General features: G+C 40.2%; 1 protein-coding gene across 1 annotated transcript in view; it reads right to left on the reverse strand.

Moving 5' to 3' along the window:
- The window catches only part of LOC103696140 (cytidine/deoxycytidylate deaminase family protein), a 56,628-nt gene that overhangs the window by 8,415 nt on the left and 31,250 nt on the right, over positions 1-16,963 (reverse strand). The window contains exons 7-8 of the mRNA XM_008777674.6: positions 1,317-1,562; positions 1,028-1,153 (exon numbers count right to left, since the gene is read on the reverse strand). Of these exons, the coding sequence (XP_008775896.4) occupies positions 1,028-1,153; positions 1,317-1,562 (372 nt within the window). The remainder of the gene's footprint in view (positions 1-1,027; positions 1,154-1,316; positions 1,563-16,963) is intronic.

The raw sequence follows: 16,963 nt of genomic DNA on the forward strand, positions 1-16,963 counted from the left end.
GGGGGGGATGTGTTATTGCCCCTTGCCACTGCTCATCCTTTCTTCTAGCCCTTCGATTTGGTCCATCAAACATAGCTTAAAAGCAAAAGAAGAAAGGGAAGGTGGAGAGAGAGAGAGAGAGAGAGAGAGAACATTGGTTCCAATGTACTCCTCTGCTACAGCCCCTGGTTCCAAATCCTATATGGTTTAAAACTAAATGAAAAAAGACACTGAAAAATCTGAGTTTAAATAGGTCCAATTATGGACTTTGACAAAATCACTTTTCTATTATTATATATCATATCCCTTTAATTTCTTTTCTTAAAGAAAGACCGAAAGAAAGCAAAAAACAAAGATATGGATTTTTTTTGTTAATTAAATTTATGATTACAATAAAATCACCCTCATATTTGAGAAACAAATATAAATGCAGGAAAATTAGTGCCCTTCAGTGATTCACTGACTGATGTGAGTGTATGCACATATATATGTATATACATATATATATATATATATACATTTTTATACATATACATACATATATATATATACACACACATATACACACACACATACATATGATTGACATGGAATCACATTTCTCTTTTCCTAAATTAAGGTTTTTCCCGGACCATCATTTCCCATTTCAGGCTTTGTTAATGTTTTCCGCACCAGTTTTCCCTTGTAGAACGTATGCAGCAAATTAATCCTAAGTAATGCTCCTAAATCAAATCGGCATTCTTTGTCCCAAAACTGCAAATTCTCCTCTTGGATCGCATCAATAAGTATAGAATTGTTTCTAGCAAAGAAAAGCTTCATAGCTATTTTATAGATTCCCTAAATTGTGACTTTTAACTTTGGACCATGATTTGCACCCATTAATTTTATGAGAAGGCAAGATTAAATTATCTCTTGGTTTTCAGAATGACAAAACATCATCCCAGATAAAAAAGTCTTGATTCACATGAAGAATGAGAACAGCGTTAAAATAGTAATCTGATAGTCTAGCAAAATGGAATGACACCTCAATTAGCAGTGTAGAGCATACCAGTTCAGGGTGTTCTCTCTGCAATTTCCTGCCTAAGCGTGCTGCTTCCTCAGGGCTCTTTGCTAACTTGATTTGTTCAATGAAGTCCTTTGCTTGTGGACTATCAACACCCACAAATTTGTGTGCCTGCAAAGTGAAAGCACTTCAAGTATTGTTTGTAAATGTTACAAGAAATAACATATCATAAAATATTTTAAAAAAAATACCAACAATGACTAAGTGTTCAGTAGCAACACAAATTATGAACAAATAATATGCAGTTTGAAATCATCTAGTTCACAAGAATTACCTGATAATAGTGTTCTACACTTGACCACGTGAAATAAGTTCCATCTTCGTCAGGCATCCACACAGGATGAGGAGAAAAGTTTGATAACGCTCCATAAAGATCCCATGTCTTATAAAAGGATATGATTTTTGTATCATAAGGAGAAACTGCCGGATCAAGAGCAGAAGTTTCATCAGCTTGTGGAATTATAGGTGAGAGATCGGGGATGGGCTGAAGGAATCCACTTATAAGCATGTCTGGTCCAATCTGTCATCCATGTGAAAATCTAATTAATGTCATCCAAAACATCTTTTGATGTTCAAAGGAGAGCATAGAAAAAGCTAACCTGAAAAAGGAGGTCATGGGGAAAGGGACAGATCCTAATTGTTCACCTAATATTCTTTCTGCTACACCACTTTGTCCCTTGGCTACCTGGCAATCGATTCTTTCCTTCGTGCTCAGTTTTTTCTTTGTTTTATTTTGAACCTACTCTTTTATGCACAGTTTTCCCCATTCATGTTCCTCTATTACCTGCATTAGTCTCCTTTCTTCAAGAACCTTTCCCTTGACCATGGCTATTGCTTTACTTGTTAGAGTATGGCAACGAAATTTCACCATCTTAGGGTACAAAGGTGAAGTTGGATGGTACCACTTAAGAGGGCATGGTCTGCATACATGATGGTTCATCTCATAAGGCATCACACGGAGTCACTTACAGCATTAATGCAAACTATTCAGCGGGTAATAGATGTGAAGCCAGCAAATGAAATAGCTACTAATTTATCAAAGTTATGCCTTTATTGTTCACATTCAGTCTGACATGCCTATCTTGTGTCTGTGGCTGGGTACCCTTTCTTTTATGAAGGTCATTTTGGACCATCTTTATGACATGTATATTTAGATAAATGAAACATGCCGGTGCTAAGAGAGACAGCCAGGGTTATAATTCAATTCCAAAGATTTTCACTGATGAGAAATTACTATGGAGCCTTTTTTACTCTTGAAACTATAGGTTGCATCTGCAGTAGGGATGTCAACAAGGACGTATACCCGCATATATTACCCATCCCCAAACTGAATGGAGCAGTTTTAACCAAAATTGAATGGGTATAGTTTCGGTAATGGTTTTAAAAATTAAAAAAATGTTTGGTTTTGGTTTCGATTTTGGTGAATTGTCTGACCCATACCCGATCTAACACTGAACCCAAAACCGAACCTAACACCAAACCTGGCCCTAAACCCGAAAACGAAACATACTTGAAAATTAATACCCTTAATACCTTTTATATTTAGTGTAAATTCAAATTAGGAACTCCATGAGATAGTAGTGAAGATGACTCTTATGTTGATTAGGTAATCTATAGAACCTTGCTTGGTATTAAAAAAATTGTAGACTTTAAATAAATGGTTGTAAATTATATTATAAATTATTTTATTAATTGAGCATGTTTTTCTTGTATTCCTTTTCCTTCTCTTAGGCATAATATGTTCATGGATTGGAGAAGACAAAATGGAGGATTCGATTATTCACTAAAATTCTCTTGTATTGAAAAATTTATCATTATGTTTTCTTTGATATAGTTGGACATGTTTATAACTTGGATTATTGTATTTGTTGGATGGTCGTATTATTATTTTTGAATTATTGAGTCTGTTTGATGGTGGTGTTATTAGTTTGGATATACTTATTAGTTGAGTTGGTATGAATTATATTATGAAACTACTACTATCTGGTCAGCTAATGCTTGAGTTTCTTGCTCCCTAGCATTCTTCTTGTCATTCTCTCTCTTTTCCTGTGGTTTTTTCTAGCTCACAGAAAAATTCTAGGCCATCTAATTGTCATGCACTAGCCTTGTGAGAAGCAGCAGCAACAATATCAAATGCACAACTACTTCTGCATCATAGCCTAGGCCTTTAGCTACTTCACCTGTCTTCACTAACATCGTATCACTAAGCTCCAGATTCTCCAATAAGGATTTTCCAAACATCATGATCACTATAGTTCCACGTGGCTCTCCAGGTATCTATGGTTTTATACTCGATTAAATTGGGCAACAGTTCTGATCGAGAAAACAAAAGATTTCTAGTCACCATATATTTCAGGCTTAGTAGATACTAATCCCTAAAACCCTTGTTCTACAGCATATTTGCATAAAAATCTGCTAGATTATGGAAAAGTCAAATGTGAACCTAGAATACTATTTCTCGAACCAAAATTCTTACTAAGACATTAGTTCTTCTCCCTAGTTTTTCTTAACCCCAAATCCCATCTCCCATTATGGAACCTTCCCTCGAAACCATAGGAAACCTCTTCTCCTTTCCCTTTTTAACCATAAATCTTAGATTTTTCCAGATATGTCTAATCTTTGCTAAGGACAGCAAGCCACTAGTATCATTAGAATCCTGATAGAACCCTTCTTCCTTCAGCCTAACATTAACCACATAGGACTTTCACAACTTAGGATCTTGTGTGATCTTGGTCAGAGCCAAAACCTTGCTTTAGATTCTTTTTTATCCATCATAATGGTGTCAAATTCAGGGTTCACACTAGGTTTGATTGTTTATATGAAGATTATAAGAGCAGAATTAATTGTTAGATTTGCTGAACCCATGGATGATATTCATAGTTTGACACCTGCCCTAAAAAGTACACTGGATGTTGGTATTGCAGTTGTCAGAGATGGCAAAATTAGTAGACCAGAGAAGCATGTTGCTGTGGAACAGGCCCTCATTTCAACCCCCTAATTTTTAATCCTATGAAAGTTAATTACTGGTACCAATACCCATACTGGTACCCAACTGGTATAGTGTTGGTACAATACCAACTTGGTACTGGGGGGGAGGGGGGGGGGGGGGGGGGGGTGGAGGCGTACTGTATTGATTTCCCACTGGCACAAATCAGTATGCCTAGTACAAGACTTAAAACCATAATACTTTGACTTGATTACTTCCTGAAGTTCTAGTTTTCATAAGAATGATGACTTGTAGATATGGACTAAGGAGCCAAACCGGAAGTCGAGCATTATCCAGATGTGCTTCTCAATTGGCTGCTCCGCATGGGCAACTTCCAAAGTGTTGCTTGATACATCAAAAATACCTTTTCTTTCTGGTAGAGAAACAGTAAGGAGCAACTAGAGTTGATGGGCAATATAACCCAAAAGTCATTATGTACCTGCAAAATTTTGGGATGAAATGACAAGAATGAAGATTCATTGCTTTGTGCCTCCATTTTATGAGCCATGCTTACATGTTTCTAGTGCAAGGGAGCACAATGGTTTGAGTATACAACTAAATTTGACAAACAACAAGATAAAGGGCCGAATTCTCAGCTACTGGCTGCTAGTAGGCTATAAACCATGGTTCATTCAGTTGATTACTAGATGGAATAAGAGATAAAGTGAGCACTTGCCACAGCTGAAGGATTTGCTAGGAGTAAAAAGGCTAGCTGGGTACCAAACCCAGAACAGATATCACACTGTTTTTTTTTCCCAAATATATACTAGCTGGTTCTTCTATATATTCCAGTGTTTGAGTGCTTTATATCTAATTCCAAGACTAGAGTGCAGATTCATAGCAGCGCATGTAAAATTTTTTCACATTTTTCAGCCTAGTGCCTGAATCAATTGGTTCTGCTCACCAAAAAGGCTGTCTTTATGGCCTCTACCAATACAAACCAAAAGTCAACAGAAATTTCCATTTTGGAATTTGAAGGAAGATAACACAAGAACTACCAGAGGAACAAAATCCTTGCAATATCCCCTAACTCTTTCCGTTATGCTTTTGGAAAACAACAAAGATCAGCATATTTTATTGCATTCATTGCAACGGGCACCTATACACTGATTACAGATTACATTAACACTATTTTAGATGATGTTCAAAAGTCAGGACTAAAGTCAAAAGCTGAATCCAAATCCATATGGCGACTAAGGTAAACATAAAACAATCTTAAATTCATGCTTATTTTGCTTGACAATAATGGCTGATATAATGCACATGATATGCCACTTGCTGAGGTATATCATACCTTCTTATGTTAACCATTGTGCTCTAATCCAAAGCTTCAACATGTGGCTACTGTACTAAAGTTCACGAATCACAAGGGCCACAAGTTCATTCCAATCCAGTTTCAATTGAAACCAACATGTTTCAGCAGCAACAAGGAGGAGAAGAAGAAACAGTGCATGGTTTATTCCAACCCCCATTTCTAATGGACAGAGACAGAAGAAGAAATCTGGTCCATCTCCCAAAATTAAAAAAGAAAAAGAAAAAAGGAGACAAGACAAGAAAGAAGTGAAGATGAGGAGGAAAACCAGGGTACTTCCTGGATGGAAGAAGAACACCTAGTGGGAAAGCCATGGTGGAAACATTTGATCTGCCTCTTTCTCTCCCTTTGTCTGCCTATTACCCTTTTCGGCAATAGTGTCTTTTTGCCCCTTCTCTCTTTTGGCCACCAAGCCCCAAAATCTCAATCAAACATGCTTTTCCTGGGCTTTCCTACAAGGTGCCAAAAAGATGTTCTTTTAGACCATCAATGTTGCCTCGCGTTGGTGTACCTTGTGCCTTTGACAAGACTGAGCTACGTAGTGTCAATTTTGGGTTTTTTCTTTAGGGGGCTTTTAATTGTTTTCTGTTTAAATTGCTGCAATAGGAATTGTAGTTGCAAAAACTGTATGTGTTTAGTTGCCTATAACTGATGTATGTGGAACTTGGTTGTTGATGCTGAACAAGGTGTGATAACCCTGCAAATAACCTAGTAAGATTAACCACTTAGACATGGTGAACTATTTTTTTCATATATTAAACCGTCTGTTGTGTTGGTACCGGGCTCCGTATCGGTTGCCTGGCAGCACAGGTCGGTATGGCTCTGCGTTGTCATGCCGGCCTTGTGCCGACACAGTAGAGGCGGGAGAGAGGGCGAACAGGAGAGAGGAAGGGAGGGAGGGAGGAGAGGTCGGCCGGCCTCCGCGCAGAGGAGGCGGAGGCTCCCCACCTGACCTCTCTCCTCCCTCTCCCTCTCCCTCTCCCTTCCCTGCTCTCTATTTTTTTCTCTTTTTTCTTCTCCCCCTCCGGCGACGGGGTCTCGGTTTGTTGCCGGAACCGTCCTAATCCGTCACTGGTATGGCTTGGGATGCTCCAAACCGGATGGTTTGAGACGGTTCTGTTAGATGTATGCCCTAGAAGCCAATCTGGCTGACACATTGTTAATTCTGGAACATAATTTTGTACTTGACTATTTATTATTGAATAAATAAAAGGCATCTTTTTCATTCATATTGTTTATATGTCTATGAATCGTCCAATGAATTAATAAGATGATGATACATATTCTCAGGAGTTGAAAATTTGAGCCATGTATCATTGGTGATTAATTTCTAAATGCTCCTGATCGATGGATCATCACGAGGACGGTGATCGATCCGATGAGATCAGTGCACACTTTGCTTTTCTTATGGATGGACGAAACTCGAGTCCACGGTGTGGCGACCTGAAGTAATAGTGCAGGTGCTTGTTAGAGAACAAGGGTACTGAACGTGACCAAGACAAGAAGTCACTTGGATGTCTATCCATTCGTCAGTGACTTGCTTGATGTTGCAGTAGTGTGACTGGTCCTTTGACATGCGGTGCTTCGACTACTCACAGTGAGGTTATTGTAGTTTGACTGCACGTATACATAGTCTCTAGACATATGGGTCCATGCAGTGTAGATTGGCTGTAGTAGGTTCACTGTATGAGTAGAGTATGCACCTATATGGAATCTATCGACCTTGATAGATAAGGAGAGATCCTATGTAATTTATAAGACTGAGTTCGTAAGACCTCGGCCGGGGCAGTATACACAGTAGAGAAAGAGTTTTCCACTCTCGAACTTAAGTCAAATAAATCTTGACATATGACAGACGATAGGGTTTGACGAGTTGTCCATGACCTCCGTCCTGTAGGGATCCATGATGGAAGGACTGTATCATACGATAACTGCACCTAGAGGTTCATCATTCCATTCTGCTGGGTAGCTACTACATGCTGCTAGGTGTCACTGGTGGATGGTGAGACTCACAGAGAATATCTTGATGAATGATAAACCCTGATGAGTTGAGTTGGAACTGTTCCAACCCATTGAAAGAAGTTTTCAATGATATTGTGATAAGGATCGCAATATATCTCACTACCAGACAGAATAGAACCTATGGGGTCACATACACTAGAGGTATTGACCGATCCGATGGTTGAAATGTGATTATGAATCACGAGTAATCAATTCGATTGATAATCAGTTGAAGAAGGAACAATGGGAATTAATTAATTGGACTTAAACACGAATCCTACTTGGAGTAGGATTCCTGAAGTCCTAATTGGATTAGGACTGGGAGTCCTACTTAGAGTAGGATTCCTACAATCCTAATTAAATTAGGATTTTGAATTCAACTTGGAGTCCTACTTGGATTAGGATTCCTAGAAGTCCTAATTAGATTAGGACTTCGGATTCAAATAAGAGTCCTAATTGGATTAGAACTGAAATTGAATAAATCCTAAATGGATTAGGATTTCTTAAGTCTTAATTAATTGTTAATCTAATGAATTAACATAACTCCTAATTGGATTAGGATTGAAGAGTTCAATTGAGTCATGATTCATTAAGTTCTAATTGGATTAGGACTTGCATGGATTAAACCCAAAATGGTTCACCCTTGGACTAAGCCTAATTAGATTAGGACTTAGCCACATTAGGGCCACCCAATCCTCCTTAGAGGAGGACTAGGGCAACACAAGAGGGAGGGGCGCACGCCCCTCCCCTTTTTCTTTGTTGGTGCGGCAACACAAGAGGGGCCGACGCCCCTCTTGGAAAAAGATCAAGGGCTCCTAATTTGTAGGAGCCCTACATACCTTTAAAAGGAGATGAAGGGGGCGGCACCTAGGGCAATTGAAGTCCCCTTCATCCAGCCGTGGCCTCCTCCTTCTTCTCCTTGGTCTTCAGCCGCAAGCAAAGAAGGGAAAAGAAAGCTCTTGGCGGCCCCTCCTTCATCTCTTGTTTGGGTTTCAGCGCAGGCAAGGGAAAAGGCTGCATCTAGCTTTTGATTCTTCTTCAAGACTCATCCTTCTTCCTCCTCCCAAGCATAATCAAGGGTTGATTCAAAGGGAGGAAATCAGCCATCTAAAGTAGTCTTTGCAAGGGAGTTAGCACCCCGGGGAGACAAGGAAGCTTTGAACGGTTCTCTACTTCGTGTGGATACCCGTAGAGGCCGGACGCGTGTGCGGCTTCAAGCAAACTTTCATCCTAAACCACGAACTTCAGTTTGCGGTGATCATCTACCCGCACAAGGTGAAGATCTGATCTTCCTAATAGTTTAAAAGTTTTTAATCCTAATCTATCTACGAACCGTTTTTGAAATACATTCATGAGATGAACGTTGATCCCGCGCATGCCCATTCCGCTGCATCTGAATTTTTTTTAAATTTTCTGCGGCATGGGCGGGTTCCCAACAGTGGTATCAAAGCCTAGGCTTCGTAATATAAGATTAGGATTAATTATTAAAAGGCGTATAAGATCTGAAATTTGAAAGGTTATGCATGCTGAAATTTTCTGCATGCAGAATTTCAGGCATGCTGATTTTTGCATGCTGATTTTTATGTGCATAAGTTGATGATTCAATTGCATTGTTAATAAGATTACAAAGGTTTAGAATCATGTATTGCACAATCAGCAACTCATGTGATGACGTAATCAATTAGATTTCAGATCTGAAAATTATAATTGTTGCATGTGGTGATGATCATAGGATGCAAATCCTTTTGGTATCAAATGTAAAGACCTGCGATGTGATCTGTAATGTCATGTAATTTTTCAGATGCTTGCATGCATCTTATTTGATGTTTTGAGGGGCATGCGTGCCTCCTAAAAGGGATGAAATTATTATCTGGTTGTATTTCTGTGATATAATGTACGTCAACGATCAGTCGAAGATAGTACATGAGATGAACGGCGATCTGAGTGGTTGATGGCGATTGGATCAAGAGTTGATCAAGGATTGAATCAAGGAGGCTCGGGACCAATTCAAGAGTTAAAGACCAGCTGATCGATTGACGTGCATGTGCTTGTAATATGACCTAATTAGAATCCATGATCATCACCTATTTAAAATTCAGCTTTTATTTATTGCTGCAAGCCTGCAATTATAACTGCCTGCAATGTGCCGTTTGCATGTGATGCAAATGTAAGCGGGGTAGATAGATTTACATATGATGCAATCTAGTAGAGCAATCCCAATGAGACCTAAACTAAAACCTCCTCAATCAGTCGAGAGTGAACCAACATGAGCGAGTCATATTAGATTAATTGATCTAATTGGTGTCTAGAAAGCATGAAAGGTGATTACTTAATTAGGACCTTACTCTCTGAGTAAGGGGAGCCTTCCACCTGCTTACCTAGCTAATTGTTCGATTACCTCTTATGAAGAGCTCAAGGTTGCAAACACTAAGACATGATTAACCAATATTAAGTCCATAGGTCTTCCACCATAGTAGAGCTGCTAAGGTCTTTCTGGTGTTGACTTGTCTCGGCTGGACATAGTGGGTAAATTGCATTGGGGGGCTGGACCTCTCTATAGACATGAGATGTTGTAGGGGTAAAGGTGGGGTTGGGCACCAATAACTGTTTGGTGAGGACTCAATGACGACTTTATTTCTACGGTAATACGGTGGGTCTGACTTAATTAAGGAATAGGACCAATAACTGTTAGGTGAGGTCTTCATGACTTAGAGACCAAGTAGCACTGCAACATGCTTGAGAAGCATTGTACAAGAGTTGTACACTCATCCATTTATGTGTCACCAATAACTGTTAGGTTAGGTGGCATGTAAATCGGTGGGACCGCAGTACCCACTAGAAATCCTAGTCGTGCAGGATTTTCGTTTTCCTACCAGGAAAGTGTGAGGAATTCGAAAAAATAGTGGGAGGTACATTTGTTCTAAAAGGATCCTAGAACAAATTAGGATCAAGTACAAAATCTAACTAGAATCTTTACTCTCTGCAGATCACAATGTCAGCCTCAAACCCTTTGACCCGTATTCTTGAGACCAACCGACTGACCGGTACAAATTACAAAGACTGGCTTAGAAACCTCAAAATCGTTCTGAGTTGCGAGAAAATAGGCTATGTGCTCGACAATGATATCTCCACATTATCAGCACGTCCGACCACTGATCAGCATGCGACGCATGAAAAGTGGACAGACGATGATATTAGGGTCAAGTGCTATATCATGGTATCCATATCCAATGAACTCCAATGCCAGCATGAGAATATGAAGACTGCTAGGGACATACTAGCACACCTACAAGAGTTGTATGGTGAGCAGAGTCGCACAGCTCGTTTTGAAGTGTCCAAAAGGCTCTTCAAGGCAAAAATGCGCGAGGGGCAGTCTGTCCATGATCACGGTCTGACTATGATCAAGGACCTAGAGGAGCTTGAGAAGCTCGATATGAACATGCACAAGGAATTGCAAGTAGATCTGATCTTGCAATCCCTTCCTGATTCATTTGGACAGTTTATAGTAAACTACCACATGAATAAGATTGAATGCACTAAGACTGAACTGTTAAACATGTTGGTAACTACTGAGGGAGCATTGAAAAGTTCAAGGGGCAATGTCCTTGCTGCTGAGTTGACTTCTGGTTCCAAAAGAAAGTCTACTTGGAAGAAACAGAAGCCTGCAAAGAAGCAGAAGAAAGACAAGAAGCCAAAGAAGGAAGTTCAAAAGAAAAAGGCTAATGACAAAGGAAAATGTTTCTACTATAATATCGATGGTCACTGGAAGAGGAACTGTCCTTCATACCTCGAGAGCCTGAAGAACAAGAAGGCAGACACACCTTCAGAAGGTATGTTAGACTTGCTCGTGATTGAAACTAACCTTACGGTTTCCTCTACTTCTAGTTGGGTTATAGATTCTGGTTCTAGTGCTCACTTATGCACTACTATGCAGGGTCTAAAGGAAAGTAGAATGCTGGCGGAAGGTGCGGTAACCCTCCGGGTTGGCAACGGGGCAAAAGTTGCTGCTATGGCTGTGGGCACCTACCCTCTGCGACTACCGTCTGGTTTTGGTTTATTACTTAGAGACTGTTATTATGTACCTGCTGCTAGCAGAAATTTGATTTCTGTTTCCTGTCTAGCACAGGAAGGTCATGTTTTTACATTCGACAAAGACTGCTGTTCTGTTTATTTCAGAAATAAAATAGTCACACGTGGTTTTATGATTGACAGTCTGTATCATATGCATAGAGATGTATCTGTAAATGTGTCTTAGCAAGAAGTGAGTGCCAAAGGATCCAAGAGATCCAGGGATGAAATAAACCAAAAGTATTTGTAGCACCTCAGGCCTGGCCATATTGGAGAGGACAGAATGAACAAAATGGATAAAGATGGGCTTCTCAGCTCATTGACTTCCGAGTCATATCCAGTTTGCGAGTCCTGTCTTCAAGAAAAAATGGCTAGATTGCCCTTTGTAGGACATGAGAAGAGGACCACTGAAATACTTACCCTGGTACATACAGATATGTGTGGCCCATTCGATGTGCTAGCCAGGGGTCGTTATTCATACTTCATTACCTTTACTGATGATTATTCACGGTATGGGTATGTGTATCTTATGAGACAAATCTGAATCTTTTGAAAAGTTCAAAGAGTTCAGAAATGAAGTAGAAAAACAAACTGGAAAATCCCTTAAGGCTCTTCGATCAGATCGAGGAGGAGAATACCTTAATAGAAAATTTCGGGACTATCTCAAGGAGAATGACATAGTCTCACAATGGACTCCTCCGGGTATGCCTCAACTCAACGGAATGTCAGAGAGGAGAAATCAGACTCTATTGGATATGGTCCGGTCCATGATGAGCTTCACTAATTTACCTATGTTTCTTTGGGAAGATGCCTTACTTACCGTAATTTATCTACTGAATAGAGCTCCCTCTAAATCCGTTCCTACCACACCATATGAGATATGGCATGATAAGAAACCAAATCTTGGTCATCTCAAGAACATCCCATGAGGACGGTGATCGATCCGATGAGATCAGTGCATACTTTGCTTTTCTTATGGATGGACGAGACTCGAGTCCACGGCGTGGCGACACTGAAGTAATAGTGTAGATGCTTGTTAGAGAACAAGGGTACTGAGCGTGACCAAAACAAGAAGTCACTTGGATGTCTATCCACTCGTCAGTAACTTGCTTGATGTTGCAGTAGTGTGACTGGTCCTTTGACCTGCGGTGCTTCGGCCGCTCACAGTGAGGTTATTGTAGTTTGACTACACGTATACAGTCTCTAGACATATGGATCCATGCAGTGTAGATTGGCTGCAGTAGGTTCACTGTAGAAGTAGGGTATGCACCTATATAGAATCTATCGACCTTGATAGATAAGGAGAGATCCTATATGATTTATAAGACTGAGTTCGTAAGACCTCGGCCGGGGCAGTATACACAGTGGAGAAAGAGTTTTCCACTCCCGAACTTAAGTCAAACAAATCTTGACATTAGTTGGAGATGACCACGTCATAGCCTTCCATTAGTTGTGTGATAATGAGTCCAATGCGTCTATATACATTGGAGGCGCATGCACGCACTGGTGCGTATCGGCCATTGGAATTGTCATACAATAATGATGAGTTAGTTGCAACTATTGGAATGGGTGGTCCGGTTGGATACCGACCAAAGTCGAGCTTGACCATCTATTAGATAGTTTTCATTGATTGCTACATGTTAATGGTTGGACCTAACCGAAACTTTCAGTAGTGTCGATATACGCCTGCTGAAGTGATTTCTGGGGCAAAATGATCACTGGAATTTGTTTAGTTGAAACAATTTGTTTTGAACCTACCTTTAGGTGTATTTGGGTTGATACCGACCAAAGCCGAGCCCGGGTGTAGCCTATTGGATTCTAGTGCCCACTAAAGAATTAAGAGTAATTTTTCGGATTAGAGATAGAGGCTCCTGAATCGTATAAAATAGTGGAAGGATCTTTAGACTAAAATCCATGTCTTTAGATTAATTGATTCATTTACTAATAAGGCCTTGGTTTTGTCCTTTATGCAGGAATGTCCTCTTATAAGTTCCCCCTATCACTATTGGATAGTGATGAGCCGACTAGACCTTTGATTAAGAATCAGGCTAACTCGAGTGCTAATGAGAAAAGTCAGCAAAGGGTTGCTGGTCAAGGTGGTTATATGATAACACCTTATAATTTCTCTGTATGTGATATTATGACTTGGGTATTGGATACCGGGAGTCCTTTTAATATCTGTAATACGTTGAAAGGACTGCAAGTCATTAAGAATTTCGGTAACAATGAGAAATTCCTAAATGTTGGAGATAAAAGAACTGTTCCAGTTCTAGCATTAGGTAATATTCAAATTGTTTCAAATTCTCACATAATTGCCCTTATCATTTTGGGGTTATGCACTTGAGACTGCTTGTTATATTCTTAATAGAGTTCGCAGTAAATCTGTGACTAATACTCAATATGAGATATGGACCGGTCAAAAGCTTGTACTCTCTCACCTTAAAGTTTGGGGGTCTCCAGCCTACATCCGTCATTTGAAAGCAGACAAACTAGAAGCTAGGTTGGAAGAATGTCTTTTTGTCGGCTACCTAAAAGAAACCAAAGGGTATTATTTCTACCAGGCTAATGAACAAAGCTTGTTCGTCAGCAATAGAGATTTCTTCTTGGAGAAGAAATTCCTTGGTGAAGGAATGAACAGCTCTAAGGTTGAGCTTGATGAAGTTCAACAGGTAGAGGATCAAACAACTAGAACTGAACCGTTGGAGTCTGATTTGATTGGATCAAACTCAAAACCCATTGAGGTAGCACCCGTTAGGCGATCCGGTAGAGTACCGCATCGACCGGATAGATACTACGGTTTTCTGGTCCGGGACGATGATCCCATTAGTCTCGATCAGAATGATGAGGATCCCGTCGCCTATATGGATGCTATGCAAAAGTCTGACTCTGATAAATGGCTTGGAGCCATGGAATCTGAAATGGAGTCCATGAAGGTCAATGATGTATGGACATTGGTTGACCCACCCGAAGGATTTAAACCCTTAGGGTGTAAGTGGATTTTCAAACAGAAAAGAGGCGCAGACGGAAAGGTGGAAACCTATAAAGCCCGTCTGGTTGCCCAGAAATTTCGTCAGCATTATGGTATTGACTATGACGAAACATTTTCGCCTGTGGCAATGCTAAAATTTATTCGGATCATGCTTGCGATTGCGGCCCATTTGAACTTTGAGATCTGGCAGATGGATGTTAAAACCGCTTTTCTAAATGGAGATTTAGAGGAACAGATGTATATGATACATCCTGAAGGTTTTATTTCTGCAAATGAGTCTAAGGTGTGCAGGCTGCAAAAGTCCATATATGGACTAAAGCAGGCATCTCGAAGTTGGAACATTCGTTCTGACAGGGTTATCAAAACTTATGGCTTCGTTAAGAACGAAGAGGAACCTTGCATATACAAATGGGCTAATGGTACGGTAGTTTTATTTTTTGTACTGTATGTGGATGATATTCTCCTAATAGGAAATGACATCGCTGCACTACAGGAAGTAAAAATATGGCTTTCATCACAATTCTCTATGAAGGATTTGGGAGAAGCATCCTACATCTTTGAGATGAAGATCTATAGAGATAGATCTAGGAGATTGCTCGGTCTGTCCCAATCCATGTACATTGAAACCGTGCTGAAAAGGTTCAGCATGACGAATTCCAAAAAGGGTTATCTTCCGTTAGCTTCTGGAATTTTTCTCTCTAAAAGAGATTGTCCGACAACTCCGCTAGAGAGAGACCGTATGCATTGGATTCCCTATGCTTCGGCTGTGGGGTCCATCATGTACACCATGATATGTACACGATCGGATGCGGCACACTCGCTAGGAGTAGTGAGTAGGTACCAATCTGACCCAGGAGAGAGCCACTGGACCGTTGTAAAATCTATCCTCAAGTATTTGAGAAATACTAAAGATAAGTAGCTGGTCTATGGAGATTCTGACTTAAAACTTGTGGGATATACTGATTCCAGTTTCCAGTCAGATCGTGATGATAGCAAGAGTGTGTCTGGATTTGTTTTTACCCTGTATGGTGGGGCTATCTGTTGGAAGAGTTCCAAGCAGACTACTATAGCGGACTCCATGTACGAGGCGGAGTACATTGCGGCATCGGATGCGGCAAAGAAAGCTATGTGACTACGGAAGTTCATTGCTGAGCTCGGAGTTGCACCCTCCCTTAGTGGACCAGTCCTTGTCTATTCGGATAATACTGGGGCCATTGCTCAAGCTAAGGAACTAAAGGCACACCAGCGCACCAAGCACATTCTGCGCCGGTATCACCTTGTTCGTGAGATAGTAGAACGAGGTGACGTTGATCTTTAAAAGATTAACGGGAAGGATAACTTAGCCGACCCCTTCACTAAGGCCCTCAGTGTAAAGGAGTTTGACCATCATTACTTGAAGATGAGTATACGATACTATAGTGATTGGCTTTAGTTCAAGTAGGAGTTGTTGGAAATTGTGTCCTAAATTCAATCAATTGTTGATTGTAAATATATTTGAATCAATTATAAATAACATGGTATTTATTCATCACCAGAACATCTTCACAAACTTCGATGTGATGAAGTCCTTAGGACTGCTTTGTATAATGCAATATGATTTTGTCACACAGGTCCTTAAATGTTCATAACCATATGATATACTATTAACAGGACGATAGTATCATCGGGCGTAGGTCATTGTGTATCATATTTGTTGGTTGTATTCCAAACCAAAGAGTATAGAGATACTAGTATGGTATACAGGTGAATGGTAGTGTACGTTCACTGAACGTGACCAATTGACGGACTCTCTCTTGTCAAGAGTTGTTCCGAGTGGATATGGGTATATGTATCCTTTAGACCTGAGATTGCAACCGGTGGCTTGCAAGCAACTCACTGTACTTTGGTGCCGGACTACCTGGATTTCTAATCCAGCGACGGAAGGTTTCTGGATCCAGTCAAGTACTTGTGGTAGTCAGTTGCAGATCAAGATGGGATTGACCTCCCTTAGAAATAAGGGTGAATGCCTTGTGTTTTCAATTAAGTAGTACCCTGGCTAGGAAAAGTCAAATCACTATCACTTGACTTATCGAATTGAAACATATTTCCGAATGGATCGTTTCAGGGTAGACAGACTCTGAACCCACCCTAGGTATTTTCTGGTCAAGAGGATGAATTATGCGGTAACCATAGTCTATAGGTTCTAGAATGTTGCTTTGCATCTATTCGGCCTATCCGGTCGTCGGGTCCCATTGCTAGATGGTTACTTCGATTAGTGCAGGAAGTGTTCTTGTACTACCGGCTTAGCTTCGAACCTGTGAGATCACACGCTTAGAAGTTTCTGGATTGATCAAATGGCTAATTCACGATTGAGAATCGTCTAGAGGTAAAATAGTCAATGTGATTGACTGATTGCCCTAAGCAATTATTGCTTGGAGAAGTTAATTACTGATTGGATTACTGATTAGACTCAATTTGATTGAGTAATAGAGATTGGGCTTGACAAATTCAAATATGATTTGAAACTGGTAAAACCGTAATTGACACCAAAATTGGTTTGGTAAAAATATTTAATTTGCCTCCAAC

Source organism: Phoenix dactylifera, chromosome 13 (genome assembly GCF_051530095.1).
Source record: "Phoenix dactylifera cultivar Ajwa chromosome 13, Ajwa_hap1_PhDact_Kaust_v1.1, whole genome shotgun sequence".
NCBI lineage: Eukaryota > Viridiplantae > Streptophyta > Magnoliopsida > Arecales > Arecaceae > Phoenix > Phoenix dactylifera.